This window comes from Apaloderma vittatum, unplaced genomic scaffold, assembly GCF_000703405.1.
Source record: "Apaloderma vittatum isolate BGI_N311 unplaced genomic scaffold, ASM70340v1 scaffold5825, whole genome shotgun sequence".
Lineage (NCBI taxonomy): Eukaryota > Metazoa > Chordata > Aves > Trogoniformes > Trogonidae > Apaloderma > Apaloderma vittatum.
In genome coordinates, this window is record NW_009715387.1 from 2,313 (window position 1) to 18,679 (window position 16,367).

General features: G+C 35.7%; 1 protein-coding gene across 1 annotated transcript; it reads left to right on the plus strand.

Moving 5' to 3' along the window:
* Positions 1 to 529: 529 nt before the first annotated feature.
* NBN (nibrin) lies at positions 530 to 15,952 on the plus strand (the record flags this gene model as incomplete). Its single annotated transcript, XM_009869117.1, has 11 exons — positions 530 to 647; positions 936 to 1,126; positions 2,541 to 2,641; positions 4,788 to 4,929; positions 5,390 to 5,635; positions 5,914 to 6,379; positions 8,348 to 8,437; positions 9,856 to 10,011; positions 11,074 to 11,187; positions 12,237 to 12,286; positions 15,922 to 15,952. Coding segments are annotated over 11 exons (1,705 nt in total), but the record flags the coding sequence as incomplete, so codon positions are not given.
* Between the last annotated feature and the right edge of the window lie 415 nt (positions 15,953 to 16,367).

Sequence of the window (16,367 nt, forward strand, 5' to 3'; positions counted from 1 at the left end):
CTCTATCATACTGGCACAAAAAGTGTGTTTGTTTTATGTCTTGTCAGTAGGCTGGCATCTAGTGTGGTGCTTTGCAATTTCTTGATCCAACAGAAGAGAAGCAGGAGTGGCCGGCCCCACCTGAAGGATAGAAGAAGCAAAATTATTAATTTTGTCTGGGGTTTTACTATTAGCTAGAGTAAGTGCAGGATGAGATTGCAGTCTCATTTGTCAGTTTTCTTTGTGAAGAATGTGGATGTGTGTAGAGCAGATGCTTAAAGTGAATAGGTTGAACACATTCCTAAAAGTATTGTTGTCTTACTTGCTGAAGTAGAAGATCTTGATCTTAGCTTAGATGTTGAAAAATCAGAGATTCTGTTTCTTCTTAACACCATATTGAAAAAATATTTATATAATATAAATATTTTTTAACAGAGCAGTGTGGTATTTTAACTTCAGAACTTGTTAAAACAGAAAGAATATGAGTCAGTACTGATCGGTAAATCTGGTTGTTTGGTTTTTTTTTTACTTGAATTTTCTGTTCTTGCAGCTTTTATCCCCCAGTCGATGAGCCTTCCATTGGTGCTGAAAAGCTGGATTTATCTGAGCATCGTGAAAGGAAAAAAATATTCAGCGGGAAAACTTTTGTATTTCTAACTGCCAAGCAGGTAATCGGGCTATATTTTGAAAAGTGTTGCAGGGGTAGCTGAGCACTGATTCTGTTCTCAGTGCATTTACACTCATTCTGGGTTCATCAGGAAAGAGGGATTTCTTTGTGTGTATCTTCTTAAAATACAACGGCCTAAGCAAGATGAAGTACAGGGGGAGAAACAGAACACATCAGATTTGCATTAGTGCATCAGTGATAAATTGTGCTGATAGTTCATTAAGATGTAACTTCTAAACTGACTGTATTTCATAATTTTTTTTTTTTAACTTGCATTTTCTTCTTTTAGCACAAGAAGCTGGGTCCAGCAGTTATTCTTGGAGGAGGGGAAGCAAAATTGATGACGGAAGGAAAGAAGGAAGTATCTTTATTAGTTTCACCTGAAGTTTGTGTTGTTGATGTGGGGTTGACAAACACTCAAATCCCAGGATCTGACTCCGTGAAAAACTGGACTGATTCTGTTCTGACTGTCTTGCAGAGGTGCAGCATTGTTCTCTTGTACAGCAGTAGGGTAATTTTAGAATTTCTGCAGAGATTTAATCATGGTGTTTGCATACATATTTGAGCAGAAGGATACTTATAAAGAGGTCATTTTCTTCATTGTTTTAAGTATTTAATGTAGTAACTAAAATTCTTAAAGCAGGAAAGAAAGGACTTGGCAGTTCTCTGATGATCTGTTGTTGTTTTGGTTTGTTTTTTTTCCTAGAAAAATATTGTAATGAAACTGCTTGGAAATTACAGACAGGAGGTGTTTTTTCCTCTATTTAAAAGCTAAAAAATTCTAAGAAGGGAAATTAAGTAATCTATTTTTTTTCCCAATATATTTATTTAATGGAAAACAAATGAGGAGGGGGGGGACCTAATAGCTGCCTTCCAGTACCTGAAGGGAACCTACAGGACATTGGGAAAGGACTTTTTACAAGAGTGTCCAGTGATAGGACAAGGGGAAATGGGTTTAAGTTGAAGGAGAACAGATTTAGATTGGACCTTAGGAAGAAATTCTTCAGTAGGAGGGTGGCAAGACTTTGGAATAAATTGCCCAGAGATGTTGTGGCTGCCCCCTCCCTGGAGGTGTTTAAGGCCAAGTTGGACGGAGCCTTGAGTAGCCTGATCTAGTTGAGAGGCGTCCCTGCTTGGATTATGTGATCTCTAAGGTCCCTTCCAGCCTAGGCCATTCTGTGATTCTATGAGATTGCACCTTGAAGTCATGTTGTTCATTGCTGTCTAATTATTTGCACTGCGTTATACAATGGTTCTGAAGAGCAGTTTCTGCTTAAGGAAAGTCAGTTTATGTTTTGGTGTTAGATTTTGTTTAAGAGGGCAAATTGCCTGTTTTGTAGATGTTAGGATTTTCATGATGCCATTAAAACAGTGGAAGAAAACAAAATCCAAATACTTAACTTAATACACTAACCAAGTTTCCCTGAATTTTCCTCCTAAATAGAGAAAACCACTCAAGCTTTTCTCATGGCTGTAGGATTGAAAGCGGGGAGGAGGTGTGCCTAACTGACTTGTTAGAAGTGCTCAAATCTTTCAAGTCACTTTTCCATTCACACACATGTTAGAATTGGAGGTGGAGCACAGTTGATTAAATGGTTGGAAATAGTGTAGGGAGAGATGGATTGGCTGGATTACTGGGACTAGGCAGTGGCTGCAGCAGCAGGAAATGTGGAAGTTTGTACATATTCGACCAGGGTGTAATGATGGATAATTGTGCTGACTTACTGTATCGTGAGAAGTTGTAGTATAGACGTTTGGATTGATGTTTTTCAAAAGAGGAATAGCCCATTTTGTACTTTGTCATACCTGTGCCCATGCACCTGTTCATCTTTACATCTGTATTTAGAAACGTTTTTTTAATTATTTTTTTTTGTCCGTATTTTTATATTAACAGCAAGGATCTCAGGGCTATTCCTGAGGCAGAAATTGGATTGGCAGTTATCTTCATGTCTACAGAAAAGTACTGCAACCCTCAAAAGCAGCCTGGTAACAAAGGTAATTGGAAGAAGGGTAGTAATAAGTTAACAACATTAAAGAAGCAATATTCCTTTTTTGTACAGAGACATCAACTGCTAATATTCAAGTTTTTTTCTTTTGTGTTGCAAGACCACTAAAATAAAATGCCACCCTGTGAAAAATGTGTACAAGTCTGAAGAGATCATTGTTTTTTAATGGCCTTGCAGTAAACTGCAATGAAAATTATAGGGCTTTTAGAGTTGAACAAAAAAGTAGCAGATTAGCATAAAAAGCAAACACATAGTATATTGATCTTTAAAGGAAAGGTACTTTAAAACAATCTTTTGAAATTTACATTTTTAGTGGCCACTGAATTAATATGCTAGTTTTTCTTTTATGAAAAGACTGGGGTAATAGGAACGTACAAGGTGAATGTTAGAAATGGAGAGAACAAGGGCGGAATTAATTTGTAATGGCTTGTGCTTTTTTTACACAAGAAGCAATTTGCTTTAGGAAAATTCACTGTCCTACACACAGTTCAAAACCAAATATAATCTTGAGGTAAGAAGTAAAAACAGTGAGCTACATTTACTAAAGTAGTAGTTTGGAGCTGGATATTCCAAGTCTCAACTTGAAACTTTACTAATTTGCTAATACAGTAGTGATAAAAATCTTTGACAGACAGAAAGAGTTTCCATGCCTTTTCCATAATTATTAGTCTGTATTTTGTTTCTGTAAAATTGTCAGTTCTGTACACAGTTTTTGGTTCTTTTCTGTTCTGCAAAGCACTGTATTGGGCAGAAATTCTTACAGCCTTAAAACAAAATAAAATGAAATCACCATAAATTTGTCTTTACCTATAGGAGCGTAACTTATTTTAAAATGTTTTTTTTCTTTGAGAGAGAAAGATATACATGCAGTACTGAAAGTATTTCTGTTGACTGGTATTCTTGTATTAATAACTTGTATATGATGTATTGTCTATCCAGTTAGTTTAGAAAATAATACATAATAAATTACTTCTCAGATTAAATTTAAAGATACTGACCCTGCACACATCTGAATAAATCAGAAATGCTTATGTTTGTTTCCAGCTGGCATGATTCAATGCCGTAAAAATTGTCTGATTGAATTGTGTAAACAGACTGCGTATCAGGCTTTTACAGGTAGTTATATTTACAGTTTATTTGCTAAGAAGGAATAAATGCTATTGTTTGAGAGTTATAAAAAACTTCCATGTATATGTTGTAAATCAAAGGGATTATAAGGAAGACTTCTTCCTCTAATCTTGCCTCAGAGCAACAAATAGCAACATATGTAAGATGTAGTTGCTCCAGGAGGAGACCTAAATGTGTGTATAGGTTATTCCTGCCTAGGTTACAGTGGTAGGGAAAAATGAGTGAATGTGGAAAGAATGGTTTATCAGAAAGGATAATTCTGTCGTCTTAGTCTCAGTCAGAACGAGATGCAGGAAGAAGGTATAGGGCTGAGAGATGAGTAGTGATTAAAACAATGTATCTAGAAACACAATGAGACATCTGTTAAAATAGTAAATCTTGATATCCTTTGACCTGGAGAAGACATAAGTATGTGAAGACAAGGATGAGTGAAAGGGCAGACAATTTAAAAGATGTTGTGTATGCTCTTTTTGTTTTACAGAGAAGTGTGAATAACTAAATCGAGAGTAGCAAACAGTGTTTTAAGACAATCCCCTGACTATAAGGGGATTAAGATAAATTGGCAGTAGAAGACATTGATTCTAAGTTTTTTGATAGCAAATATTGGTTCTGTATTGGTAGAAATAGTCCCTTAATCATAAAGTAGTAAATGTAAGGAATTTTGTGCTCTGAAAGTTATGCATAAAATATATATTGCATGATTCATGAATTACATTATGTCCATATTAATATATGATTTCCTATTAAGCATCATTTTTATTTGAGCATAATTCAATTAATTAATTAATTGTAATATTTAACTAAAACTGAATCCCAGAATATAGTCCTTTAGAACTGTTTCTTTCATTTATTTTTAAACAATAAATCTGCTCAATTTTTGGATTAAATTTTTTTAAGGCCACTTTACAAAAATCTCACCTGATCGATTACTGATTTGCAATAACACATGCAAAGAAACACAGTTTTGATATTAATCTTCTAATTCTTCTCTTGTGTTGATCTTACAGCTGTAACTAAAGGCGCGCCTGCATCAGCTGCTGCAGGGCAAGCCATTTCTCAGAGTTTGGCTGTGGATGAAACCTTAATGCCAGCTGCTGCCGATACCAGTGCAGCATATGTAACTGATACAGAAATAGAAGAGCAGACATGGTAAAGTATTCGTGGAAATAGTTTCTAAGCCGACTTTTGCAAATAAAGCAAGTTTTTTTTGTGGCAGAGGAACTGTAACTGGACAAAAGTATCCAGTGTTGGAAACAGCAGCTACTCAGATGCTGTCGCTTGCCTGTAGTGACATAATTTCTGCCTTTGGGTAGTAGATAGCAGAAAGCATCACAAAGGACTTATAGGATACAAATGTAGATACTGCATATCTGATTTGACTGTCTTAACTGCTACAAATTGTCAAGGCATTTTACTTATATAGATACATATATATATATATGTGTGTGTTTGTGTCATAGTGGATTTTACATTTTGTTTTAAGCATACCTACATTGCTTAGAAGTATATTCAGTATACCGGGACAGCTTTTTTTAAAAGTGATATTCTACTGTGTATCTCTGTGGTAACTTTGTATGTGTTCACTTAGTATCTTTTCTCTCTTATGTAGTATGGAAATTGAGGATACTCCCCAGGTGGACAGACAAGAGAAAATAGCTGTGAAGAAAAACGCTAGCACAAGTGGCAGAGTAACTGCGGGAACATTGGTACCTCAAGTGAGCAGAACATCTGGGTTTAGTCAAAAAAGCCACCCTATCTCACCGTCTAAAATTTCAGAAGCTGGTAAACCACCTGAGTGTGCTTCATGTCACCAGTCTAACTCAATTACAAATTACTTCCAGGTAGCTAGAAAAAGGTATGTTCAAGTGTTCTTACATTACTTCCCTTATTGTTATGTTGGTACTGTTTCTGGAAAATAATTTTAACTTAAGGATTATACATTTAATTCAAAATAATAGTTTAAAAAGGTAAGTTTTAGATCAGCTTCCTAGAATGGTGAGCTTTTCCTCAAGGGTACCTGTGTTGAAGTTTCAGACACTGAAACCCCAGGAAGCTGTTACTTTATGGATGCAGCTGTCCATATTCGAAAATGCCTTTGTAATTTTTTTCTTTTGTAATTACTTTCTGGCTAAGGGAGAGAGAAGAAGAAGAAACATCTGTACCCAAACTAGCAAAACTGGAGGAAAGGTCATCGTCTGTTTCCAAGTTCACTGAACCCACAGCTTCATCAGTGTGGATCAGTGAAGCAGGGCAGCATCAAAAGGAAAAAAACATCCTGGACCCAACCCCAAATTTTGCATCAGAAGACACGGGTATAAAGCTCATGGGGGCAGGTGGCAAACAAGCAAGTAATAAAATGGACCCTAAAAATACTTGTAGTGACAAGCGTGCACCAAAAAGAAAAGAGTTAAATGACCTTCCTGAAGATGGAGAGACACTAGAAGTTGTGTTTGGAAGCAGAGACCTAGACTGGGAAGATCCGATGGCAGATCATGACCAAGAAACTCAAGGAAAAGCCCCTAAAAAAAGATGTTTGGAAGCCAAAGGAAGCAGAGTTCAAGAAGCGAATGTAACGCAGAGAGAGGAGAATAAAATGTTGGTAAGTTACATTCTTCTCGCATGCCTAATCTTGAAATTTTACAACTCTTGTTAGGAGGATGCAAATAACTTTTTAAAGACTGAGGCTGCCTGCATGCAGAAGGTTGATTTGCTTAAACCTTTTAAATCACTCTGAACTAAAAATTGGCATATCTATTACATGTAGACATTACAGTGCTACACCTACCTAAATGATTTTGCATTTCTTTGTGAATTGAAAGCTGTTTGTATTCTGGAAGTTTTTATCTCTCATACTGTGGGTAGAACAGCAGAATTTATCCTTGGTCCAAGAAAACCTTCTCATATTGTATGTGGTGGTGTTAATTATCAAGTTGATACTTATAGTAAAATAATACTCAATTATATTATCTCTATGTAATGAATTTTCTGAAGAAACCTTGTAGTTAACTACTTCTGTTGAATATCACAGTAGTGTCCAACACCTTTGCAGCCAGAATCTCTTAAAGATACATGAAATACTATTAAAATTCCTGGTAGAGGCAATTAATATTACGAATGTCCTCTTAAAAAACTCAAGCAAACAAACAAAACAAAGTTTGATTATTTCTCTGGTGTTCTTTTTGAAAATAATGCAATTTTCTAGCAGAAATGAAGAAAACAATGGATTTTAAGTTAACATTAGCCACTTCATTGACCAAAAAAAACAAAAACAAAAGCAGATTTGAAGAGGAAAACAATGTTGAGAGCTCTAGCAGGATAGACTATTAAGAGTGCAGAGGGAAGTAAGAGAGAAGGAACAAGTTTAATTTTTGTTTATTTTAAATATAAAAGCTTACTGTCCAGGCAATTCTTATACAGTCTAGCCAGTGTTTAAAAGCTGTAATAATAAAGTTTGAATCTATGATCAAGTAACTAGGATTTGCAAGATACCTTGGATCAGATGAGAGTTAATAATTGTCTGTGTATCCTTCACTCAGATCAGCCTAACACGCTCTTCTTGGTACTTTACTGGAGCTTGCTTCTGGCAAAGTGTGAATTTTGAACTTCATTACGTTATTTTTTTGTGTTACTAACAGGCAAATTGTAAAAGACAAGTAAGTTATATAGAATCTTTATTTCTTGCTCTTTATACCATCAGAGGAGGTGGTTTCTATCAAGTCTCACTGTACTGAGAGACTGAAATGGCTGCTTGGAATAACCTTGAATTTTGTTATGGCCTGGGAAGTTTTTCTAGTCTAACTTCTTGACAGGATCATGAAAGAAAACAAATTCTTCTGTATAACTGAACTCTTATCAGATGTATGCTTACAGGTTTTTGCTGACAAAAAGCCTTCTTACAGTTTAATTAATAATGAACTGTTTTATTCACGGAAATTATGTTTCCAGTGGAATAGGAAGGAGATTTTTTGATAAAGCACTACAGGTGTATTTATGTTACCTATTTCATTTACGTATAGATGCACTTTGTATATGTGGCAAGGCAAAGAATGTAATTGACTGAAAAACGTACGGGGTGTGTAAAGCTGATCAGATTGTTTTCATCCACTGGAAGTAATTTATGAAAGACAAATATGGGTTTAAAATATGGGAGGAAAGTAACTTGCAGAATATTTTCCTGTCCTAGTAGTGAAATGTCCTTTACATACACACATACTCTAAACATATGAAGTTGAAAATGCTGCCTTTTATATTCAAAAGCTTTTGTAGTATTTTCCAGAACTTGGCAGGACTTTGAGGGTTGTACATATGGACAAAGCTTACTACTGGTATTAGAAAAAAAGGATGTGAGAAAATAATACTGTTTTTTATTTTTAATAGAATAAAGCTCCACAATCATAGCGTATATAAACCCATAAAAAATAAAAGTATAGTGCACGTTCTTTTCTGTCTAAATATTTATATTGTTTTGAAAATGCATATTCCACTGTAAAGAGAGGAAATCAATTCTACGTAATTAAATCTGCATTTAATTTCAGTGTTACATTTTAAATACCTTTTAATCAAATAGAAAGAAGAGAAACCTGGATCAGTTCTAACTTCAGAAATGAAAAGTGAGATCAAGCTAGAGTCGCCAGTCTTGGTAAGAAACCAGTTAATTGTAAGTTTCAGCAGCAAATGTGGAGAAGCATTAAGGCAATACATCAAAATTTTGCTTTGAAGAACGTAGTATTTATGGATCATATTTCAGAGTAAAGGAGGTTCTGAAGATCATACTCCTTAAAATAATTGCATGTAAATATGAATAGTACGATCCAGTTTGTTGACTGTGAAAAGACAGAGCAAACTGTAGTTCATCTGCATGCTTTTGGATAGATAATTAAGATGACTGAAGCTACAGAGACTTAATATAATCGTATTAACCCTTTAATGCAGTTAGTACTTGTATTTTTGTTAGGTTACTGCTTAAAGACCAGGCAAAAATATAATCTCCTTGTCTGCTCTAAGGAGATCACAGCTAGAATGGAAAATAGAGGGACCATTGAGAAAATAGATGTAACATACACTGATTATAGCGGGCTAACTTTTTTATAGGTGAGAAGAATGAAGGAGAGAGTGGAGGATTGCTGGAAATGGTAGTGAAGCAGAAGAACACTAGGCTGCATGAAACTGAAATGGGAATATTCTGGAGAGATCAAGGGGGAGAGTGTAGCCAGTAAATAAGGAGCGAGATAAAACCTTTTCAGATATGTTACAGAGAAGAGTCCAAAAAAAAGAGGGAATGCTGTGCAGGTATACCAGAGTGCAGGGTCAGCTTGGATTAAGGGGCTTTTGGTTTATACTTGCTATGAAACAGCTGTTCTGCATCTGGGCTGGAGATGTCCATGAAGATAGTTTAATGTTGCTTTTGAACTTGTCCTGCACCCAGGCTTCCTTTTTAACCCGCATGGATCTAGCCCCAAGCAGGAGGACACAATGTGCAAACTTCCTGGCCTATGAGTATTCTCGTGTACAAAATAGGTTGCTTAGTTGATCAGATCCAGCTCACAGCCTTAAAGTTGGCTTAGATGGTAAATCTGTAGGGTAGTATTGAGCTGAAGATCTTCGACTTTGGCTTCTGAGGAGTTCACTGCGTTTTGCATTAGAGAAGGTGTACTTGATTAAATTGGCCCAGGTAAGAGGCAAGGTGGAAAGGAAGAGAGAAGAAATTCTTAGATATTAGCTAAATTAAAAATATATATATGATTTCTTTCTTGAAGTAAAATCCTAATGCAATGAGGTACACTTGTCTTCATTATTATTACTGCAGTTCTTATTGGTCCTGTCTTTTCAACAGATGTAAATACGAGAGAAATATAGTGAGCTCTCAGCTTTATTGGTAATATATCAGGAGGCTGAGAAGTACATCCATCTTCTTTCCTTCTAGCACTGCTGCTACTTCTCCTCACCCCTTTTTAATCCTAACTTTTGCCTCAGCTATACTTGTCATAATTTCTTCCTCTAAAGTTTATACTAGTGAGTATGCTGTATGTCTGTTTATACACTTGAATTGCTACTTCCTTTTTCTTCCCACACAAGAACCGCAATGAACTGCAAGATGACTCCAGGAATCTTCCTAGCAGACTTCTGTTAACCGAGTTTAGATCACTGGTTGTCAGCCATCCAAGACAGAACAGTCAGTTTACTGGGAATACCAGCTATGGGGGAAAGAAAAATTTCAAGACGTTCAAAAAGGTTGGTGTGTATTTGAAATGGTCACGAGGTGGCACTGTTTAAAAATACTAAAAGGGATGGCCTTAAGATTGTTAGAAATGTTATGAAAGATTGTTCTTTTAAAATTGTTAGGAACTACAGAAGGAAATTATTTAAATACCATATTACATTGTTAACAAATATTTTTCTAATGGACTGAAGAGTTACCAGGCTCACAAAGGCTGACCTCATACTAGATTATATTTAGATGTTTGTTACCCAAAATAAGTCGTTAAGTGATGCCTACTGTAACTTCCAGTTGTACCTTCAAAAACTAGCAATTTGACTTCTCCAAAGACCTACATGTAAAGTATATACTGATTCAGAGTCTTGTGCTTTATCTAATAAATCTTAGATCTCTAAATAGAACTAAATCTAGTATCTTAGAAAAGTAAAATTCCTGCTTACTTGAGTCTTGAAGATAATTTCAAGAAGATTCTTACTGATAAACATAAAAATATCACTTCAGCTCATATTAAAAGTAAAAACCAAATTTGTATTACACAAAGGTTGGACTTGATCTTGAAGGTCTCTTGCAACCAAAACTGTTCTATGATTCTGTGATTCTAAGATGACTAGAAATGCATTTCATTAAAATATTATGTAGAGAGCGGGAGTCTCATAATGCAATTTCCATCTTCCTGGAGGTATGCTCTCATTTCTAGATAACACTATAAATTTCTGATAGTATTTTCTTTTCCACTGTTTTGTAGCAGATGCTTCTGAATTCTGATGATGAAATAGAATCTAGCTGTAAAAATTAATTTGTAATGATTTCAAGCTCCATTTAATGTCCTCTCAGTTTTATTTAGCATGTCACTTGTCAGCTATTTTTTTGTTTGTTTCTTTTAGTAAAAAGAGGGAGTTAATAGCTTTTGGTAAATGCTTTTTTCACTTCAATCTCTTTTAAATATAATTGCCAGTAAATGTTATTCAGAGGAAGGCTGACTTTCTTCTGTGATATCTGAATATACTTTCTGAATTTGTTAAAACATACCTTTTACTTGCCTTCTGTTGTAATTGTGAGAATTTATTTTATGACAGGTAGCTTATGCGGGGGCAGGACAACTTCCATACATTATTGGAGGATCAGATTTGATTGCTCACCATGCTAGAAAGAATGCAGATCTAGAAGACTGGTTAAGGCAAGAAATAGAGGTAAGGAATTATTTTTTAAAGATGATCAAGCAAAAGCTTGCCTCACATAATTGGTCATACCAACCTGTGGTCATTACTGAAATACTTCAGAATTTTATTTTTGAAATAAAGCCTCATCCAATTAGCTATCTACACATGCTCATAGGAACATGCATATTAGAAAAGTTACTGAATGTCAGAGGTCAGTAGCAAACATCATCTTTTTGCTGTTTATTTGAATTTATTTTATATGCAATATTCGTATAATCAGAAATGCTGCTTTAAAGCAAAATCAGTAACCTAAAAAAGAATGATGGACTCAGTGAACTTAAACGTCTTTTCCAGCCTAAACGGTTCTATGATCCTTTTTATAATGAGCAAAACAAGCATTATGGAATCTTGTGACTTCTAAAAAGGTGACTGAGAGCTAGGTAGAACTTTTGTATAATTAGCTGTGTTCAAGCTGTTGTACAGTATAAGGGATATTTTGCTTTTGACCAGAACAGAATATACCTGAGTAAAATTCTGTCGGAGTGTACTAAAGAGATATAGTAAGAATAAATTTACTATTTATCCTGTTGTAAAAATCTTCACTTTTGTATGTGAAAGTTCTAAAAAATATTGTGTTTTATCATAGCAGTTCTCTAGCCCTTTCTTTTCCAATAGTTTATTTTAAAATACTTGCTGATGAGTCATATTATGTTCCCACAGCCTGATCAAGATCCTGTTACATCAACAATTTTTAATCCCTGGGTATAGATAATGCTGATTAAAATTATCTTTACATGCAAATAATCAGATGAAAATGTCCCTATTTCTATTATGATGTTTAAAACCCCAAAATTTGTCTGACCAAAGTTGGTATCTTGCAGAAAGTATTCTGTTCCATTAGTTTGGAAGTTTGGTAGACAAACTTCAGTAGTGAAATATATAATCTAATGAGTGGAGTACTTAGAAAAAGAATTATTTCTTTAGAAAAAATTGTTTTAGTGCGGGGAATATGTTGTTCTTGTACATTGTTCATTAGCTTCATTCTGAACATCAAATATTGAACAAATTTATTTTCTCAGGAACAGAACCGACATGCAAGAGAAGAATCGCTTGCTGATGACCTCTTTAGGTAAGAGTTTTAAGTTTGTACATAGAAAATATGTGGGTTTTTTCATCATATCTTTTTTTAGACCAACTCCATTTTTGTAAAAGATTAGTTTGACTGTTCTTTTCAAAATTCATGTATTCCCACGTATGTCAACTCAGCAACTTCTTTCATTTTTTTTTATGCCTTAAACTTTCAGTTTCCTTCAGACGTGTTACAATTTTTCACAAACAAAAATGCTGCTGTTTCCTGGCTCATTTACACAAGCTTGAATGTTGACAAAGTCTAGAAGAGATTCTGGGGTCAGGCTTTCCATCATCAGTGTTTGCCAGAGCCTAATGAAGTATTTTGATCTTACAATTAAGTCGGACATCTGAACTGTGACAAAAACATGATGAGGAGGTCTGCCATTTCCATCCTGTCTGTGGCACTTGTCTATCCCTGTGCTGAGTCACTTGAGGGAGCTAAAGCAACAGAATACCAGGTCTGTGAAAAAGTGATCAGCGGGGCTGCTTTCTTTTGTGTTGCACTTTTGCAATCACAATTCTCAGAATTTGCAACAAAAATCTGAAGTAAACTCTTAAGTAAGTCCTTCAGTATGGCCCTTCTGTGCCTCTTGCCTTTGAAATCCTAAGCTGCTTTCAAAACCATTCACAATGAAAGAGCTCCTACCTCCTCCTGCTTTTTTTCATTTGTTAGAAATTCCCTTCCCATCTTTCCAGTTTTCAGACTGGGCAGAGAAGGCATTTTTACACTGGTCATTCTATGCTTTTGACAGTGTAATAGACTCATTTATTTCTGTTTTCATAGAATCATAGAACAATTCAGGTTGGAAGAGACCCTTGGGATCATCAAGTCCAACCACTAACCCTACACTACAAGGTCACCCCTAAACCATATCACCCAACACCACATCTAAGTGACACTTGAACACATCCAGGGATGGCGACTCAACCACCTCCCTAGGCAGTCTATTCCAGTGTCTGACCACTCTTTCTGTGAAGAATTTCTTACTAATGTCCACCCTAAACTTGCCCTGTTGCAACTTGAAACCATTCCCCCTGGTTCTGTCCCTAATTACCTGTGAGAAGAGACCAGCACCAACCTCTCTACAATGTCCTTTCAAGTAATTGTAGAGCATGATGACATTCCCCTTCAGCCTCCTCTTCGTCAAACTGAACAGACCCAGCTCCCTCAATCGCTCCTCATAAGGTCTGTTCTGATCAATCTGTTTTGATCAGTCACAGGAGTTTGAGAAACAACTGTGGTAGTTCCAAGTTCACCTTGGATATTTGCCATTGTTTTTTGTCATAACTCATTATATTTGTCTCTAAAACACAGTCTGTTTCAGCAGTTTTCTTTCAGTAACTGTCACTTTAGTTGTCTACCGCTTTCCCTAATCTCTCTTTTGAAAGCGAGAATCATCCTGTTCATTTGGTTTCCTGTCCAGTTACTTCCCACTGTAATCCTAATTTAATGATTTATAACCACTTTCTAATTGAAAAAAGGTCTAAGTCAAGTTTGCCACTTTATCCATTTTTTACAGCTGCAGTACAGTCTTTAAATATATGTCAGTTATGAAGATATTAATAAAAACATGATGCAGCTTGATTACCGTGCTAGAATATGGACTGGTTCAAAATACCTTGACTAATCTTAGCCTTTCAAAACACAGCAGTGGAAACACATAATTCACATGCATTCATGCTTTGGAAAGCTTTTACCTCAACTCCCAATTTATATTAGGATGGGTGTGCTTGCAGAAGTTTCCACAGTCAAAAATACTAAACCACATAATTTAATGTTCATCAGTTTGTAAGCTACTTCTAATTTTGTCCTTAATTCTGAGTGTAATTACTTGTCATAAGGCTGATGTTAAGAGCTGCAATTTCCCATGAAAATTGCAGCTGAAGATGCTGTTAGGAAGAGTCATGCAGTGCTCCAAGGTAAAGATGAGCTAGAAAGAAGGGCTGTGCCCTCAACTGCTCCGAAGTACATACTGAGATAGAGGAGAAAGGGAAACACATCATCCTGTCTGCTGAGACGACAGATAAATGGGATGATGTTCAGTAAGAGTTCTTGGTATCCTTCGTTCCCTGTTCCTAGCAAGACCTTTTGTTTCTTTGTGCGTTCACTCACAGTAATGAAATGTCAGTAGTCCTTTTTCCACTTCAGGCCACAGGCACTGTAGAGTTTCCTTTGATAATGTTGTTTGATTTCTTTCTTGCTGGAAAACTTCCTCCAAGCTTCATTTAACATGGAAAATGGCTGAAGGTGAGGTCGGGAGTTGACAGGAAACCATGTTTGTGACTGTCATCTCTGTAGACAGTCACAGACAGAGCTGAAGCTGTTGGAGTCATGATGGCAGGTTTCCATCACGTATCACCCCCCTTCTCCTGTGTGCTTATCTTCCCCACTCCCCAAAAAATAGGATTTGGTGCCCAGGACATACTTAAATGTTACTACTAATGTGCTACATTGCTATAGCAGTAAATTCAAAGAAATGCTTTGAGATTTAATGTAAGGATGTTTAGGAAAGATTTCATTATTTTCTTAATTTTTATGTGAAGAAAGAAGAGCATGCCATTGGACTTCTCACTTGCCAGTGAGACTAGTGTTTCACTAACACTCAAAATTGTGCATGTAGGTAGAAAAATGTGTATAGTGAAGAAGGATGTTTCTGCCCAAACCACTGTCAAAGAACCATGATACCACATATCAACATGTATAAGAGCCATTCAGAATAATCTTACTGCATTAACAACTTGCTCTGTTAATTAACAGTTAATAAAGGAGCATTTCTTTCAAAGGGGACACACTCAATTTCTGCCAGAAGTCTGTTTTATAGCAAAGCAGTGACTTATATACCTTTCTAGTTATGTGGTGATGTAATTTGGCTCACAAGTTGTCACATTTTCCTGCCTAAGCAAAAATGTCTTGATGAATGAGAGCAGAATTAGTGGAAGTAAAACTGCCTCATCATTCAGTTGTGTCCATAAGTTAATCATGCATGAACACAAAACACATCGGAATTTCAAAGAAGCGACACAGGATTTTGGGAAATGAAGCACAAATGGAGAGAAAGAGAAGGCCAAAGGATTAACGAGGTCAAGCTGAGGCAAACTATAAGCGTGTTGCACTAACTCGGGTCACTATTTGGTATATCCAGAAAGTAGATGTAAATTACTAAAGATCAATCAAAAGCTGTTTGAAGGGGAAGGTAAGGCAAGGAACTGCTTTATGCGGGAATAGGAAGCAGCAGAAAGGTTTTGAATGAGTTGTTGTGGTCAAATGTACCTTCCTGTGAATAGACAGTACCCCTTTCCCTTTTTTTTCTTTTTTTTTTTCCCTTAGTAACTTATTTTTGGGCCATTAAAGGCTTGAAGAAACTTGTTCATGCGTCAGATTTAAAGATTTTAAGTAGCTAGGAAGTCAGTGAAGATTTTCATAAAGGTTATCTTTAGTTTGTGCACAGGTTCTAGCTTATGCATCCTTCAGGTTGTAGCAACTGTAGTTAATTATAGAAGTGCAGTCAGGGGAAGAATGGAACACTGACCAGTCCCATGTTACGTATATATGGTAAAGCTATTTACATCACATTGTTAACTTTGCACATCATTGTTTTACTTATTTGTGACAAATTTTCTTTTTTGTTGCAGATATGATCCAAATGTGAAAAGGAGAAGATAAATTGTGACCTGAATTTACAGCGAAAATCTGCTTTCTTTCCTTAGGTTTGCTGATTATGGTGTATAACATAGACCTACATATGACCATTTGAGCTATCTGTTGTTATAAGACTTGTTTTTTAAGTCTTGCTTTTATTAAAGAACAAGAAAAATTTCTTTCACTGCTTGGTACTTACAGATTGCACACTTTCAAGACTTTAATAGTACTTGCTTCAGAGTAATGCTCAGTAAAATACCATAGATACTTAGGATTTCATTTTAGGCTCTTTATTTCTAATGTTTTCCTATCGAGTACTATTTTGGAAAAAAAAGAAGTTAGCCTCAAGCTTTTTTCATATTAGATTTCTGTATATTGTCAGTTTTGTCTGGAGAGGGAGGCTTTTGAAGACTCCATAAATAAGTTTGGTGTTTGAGTA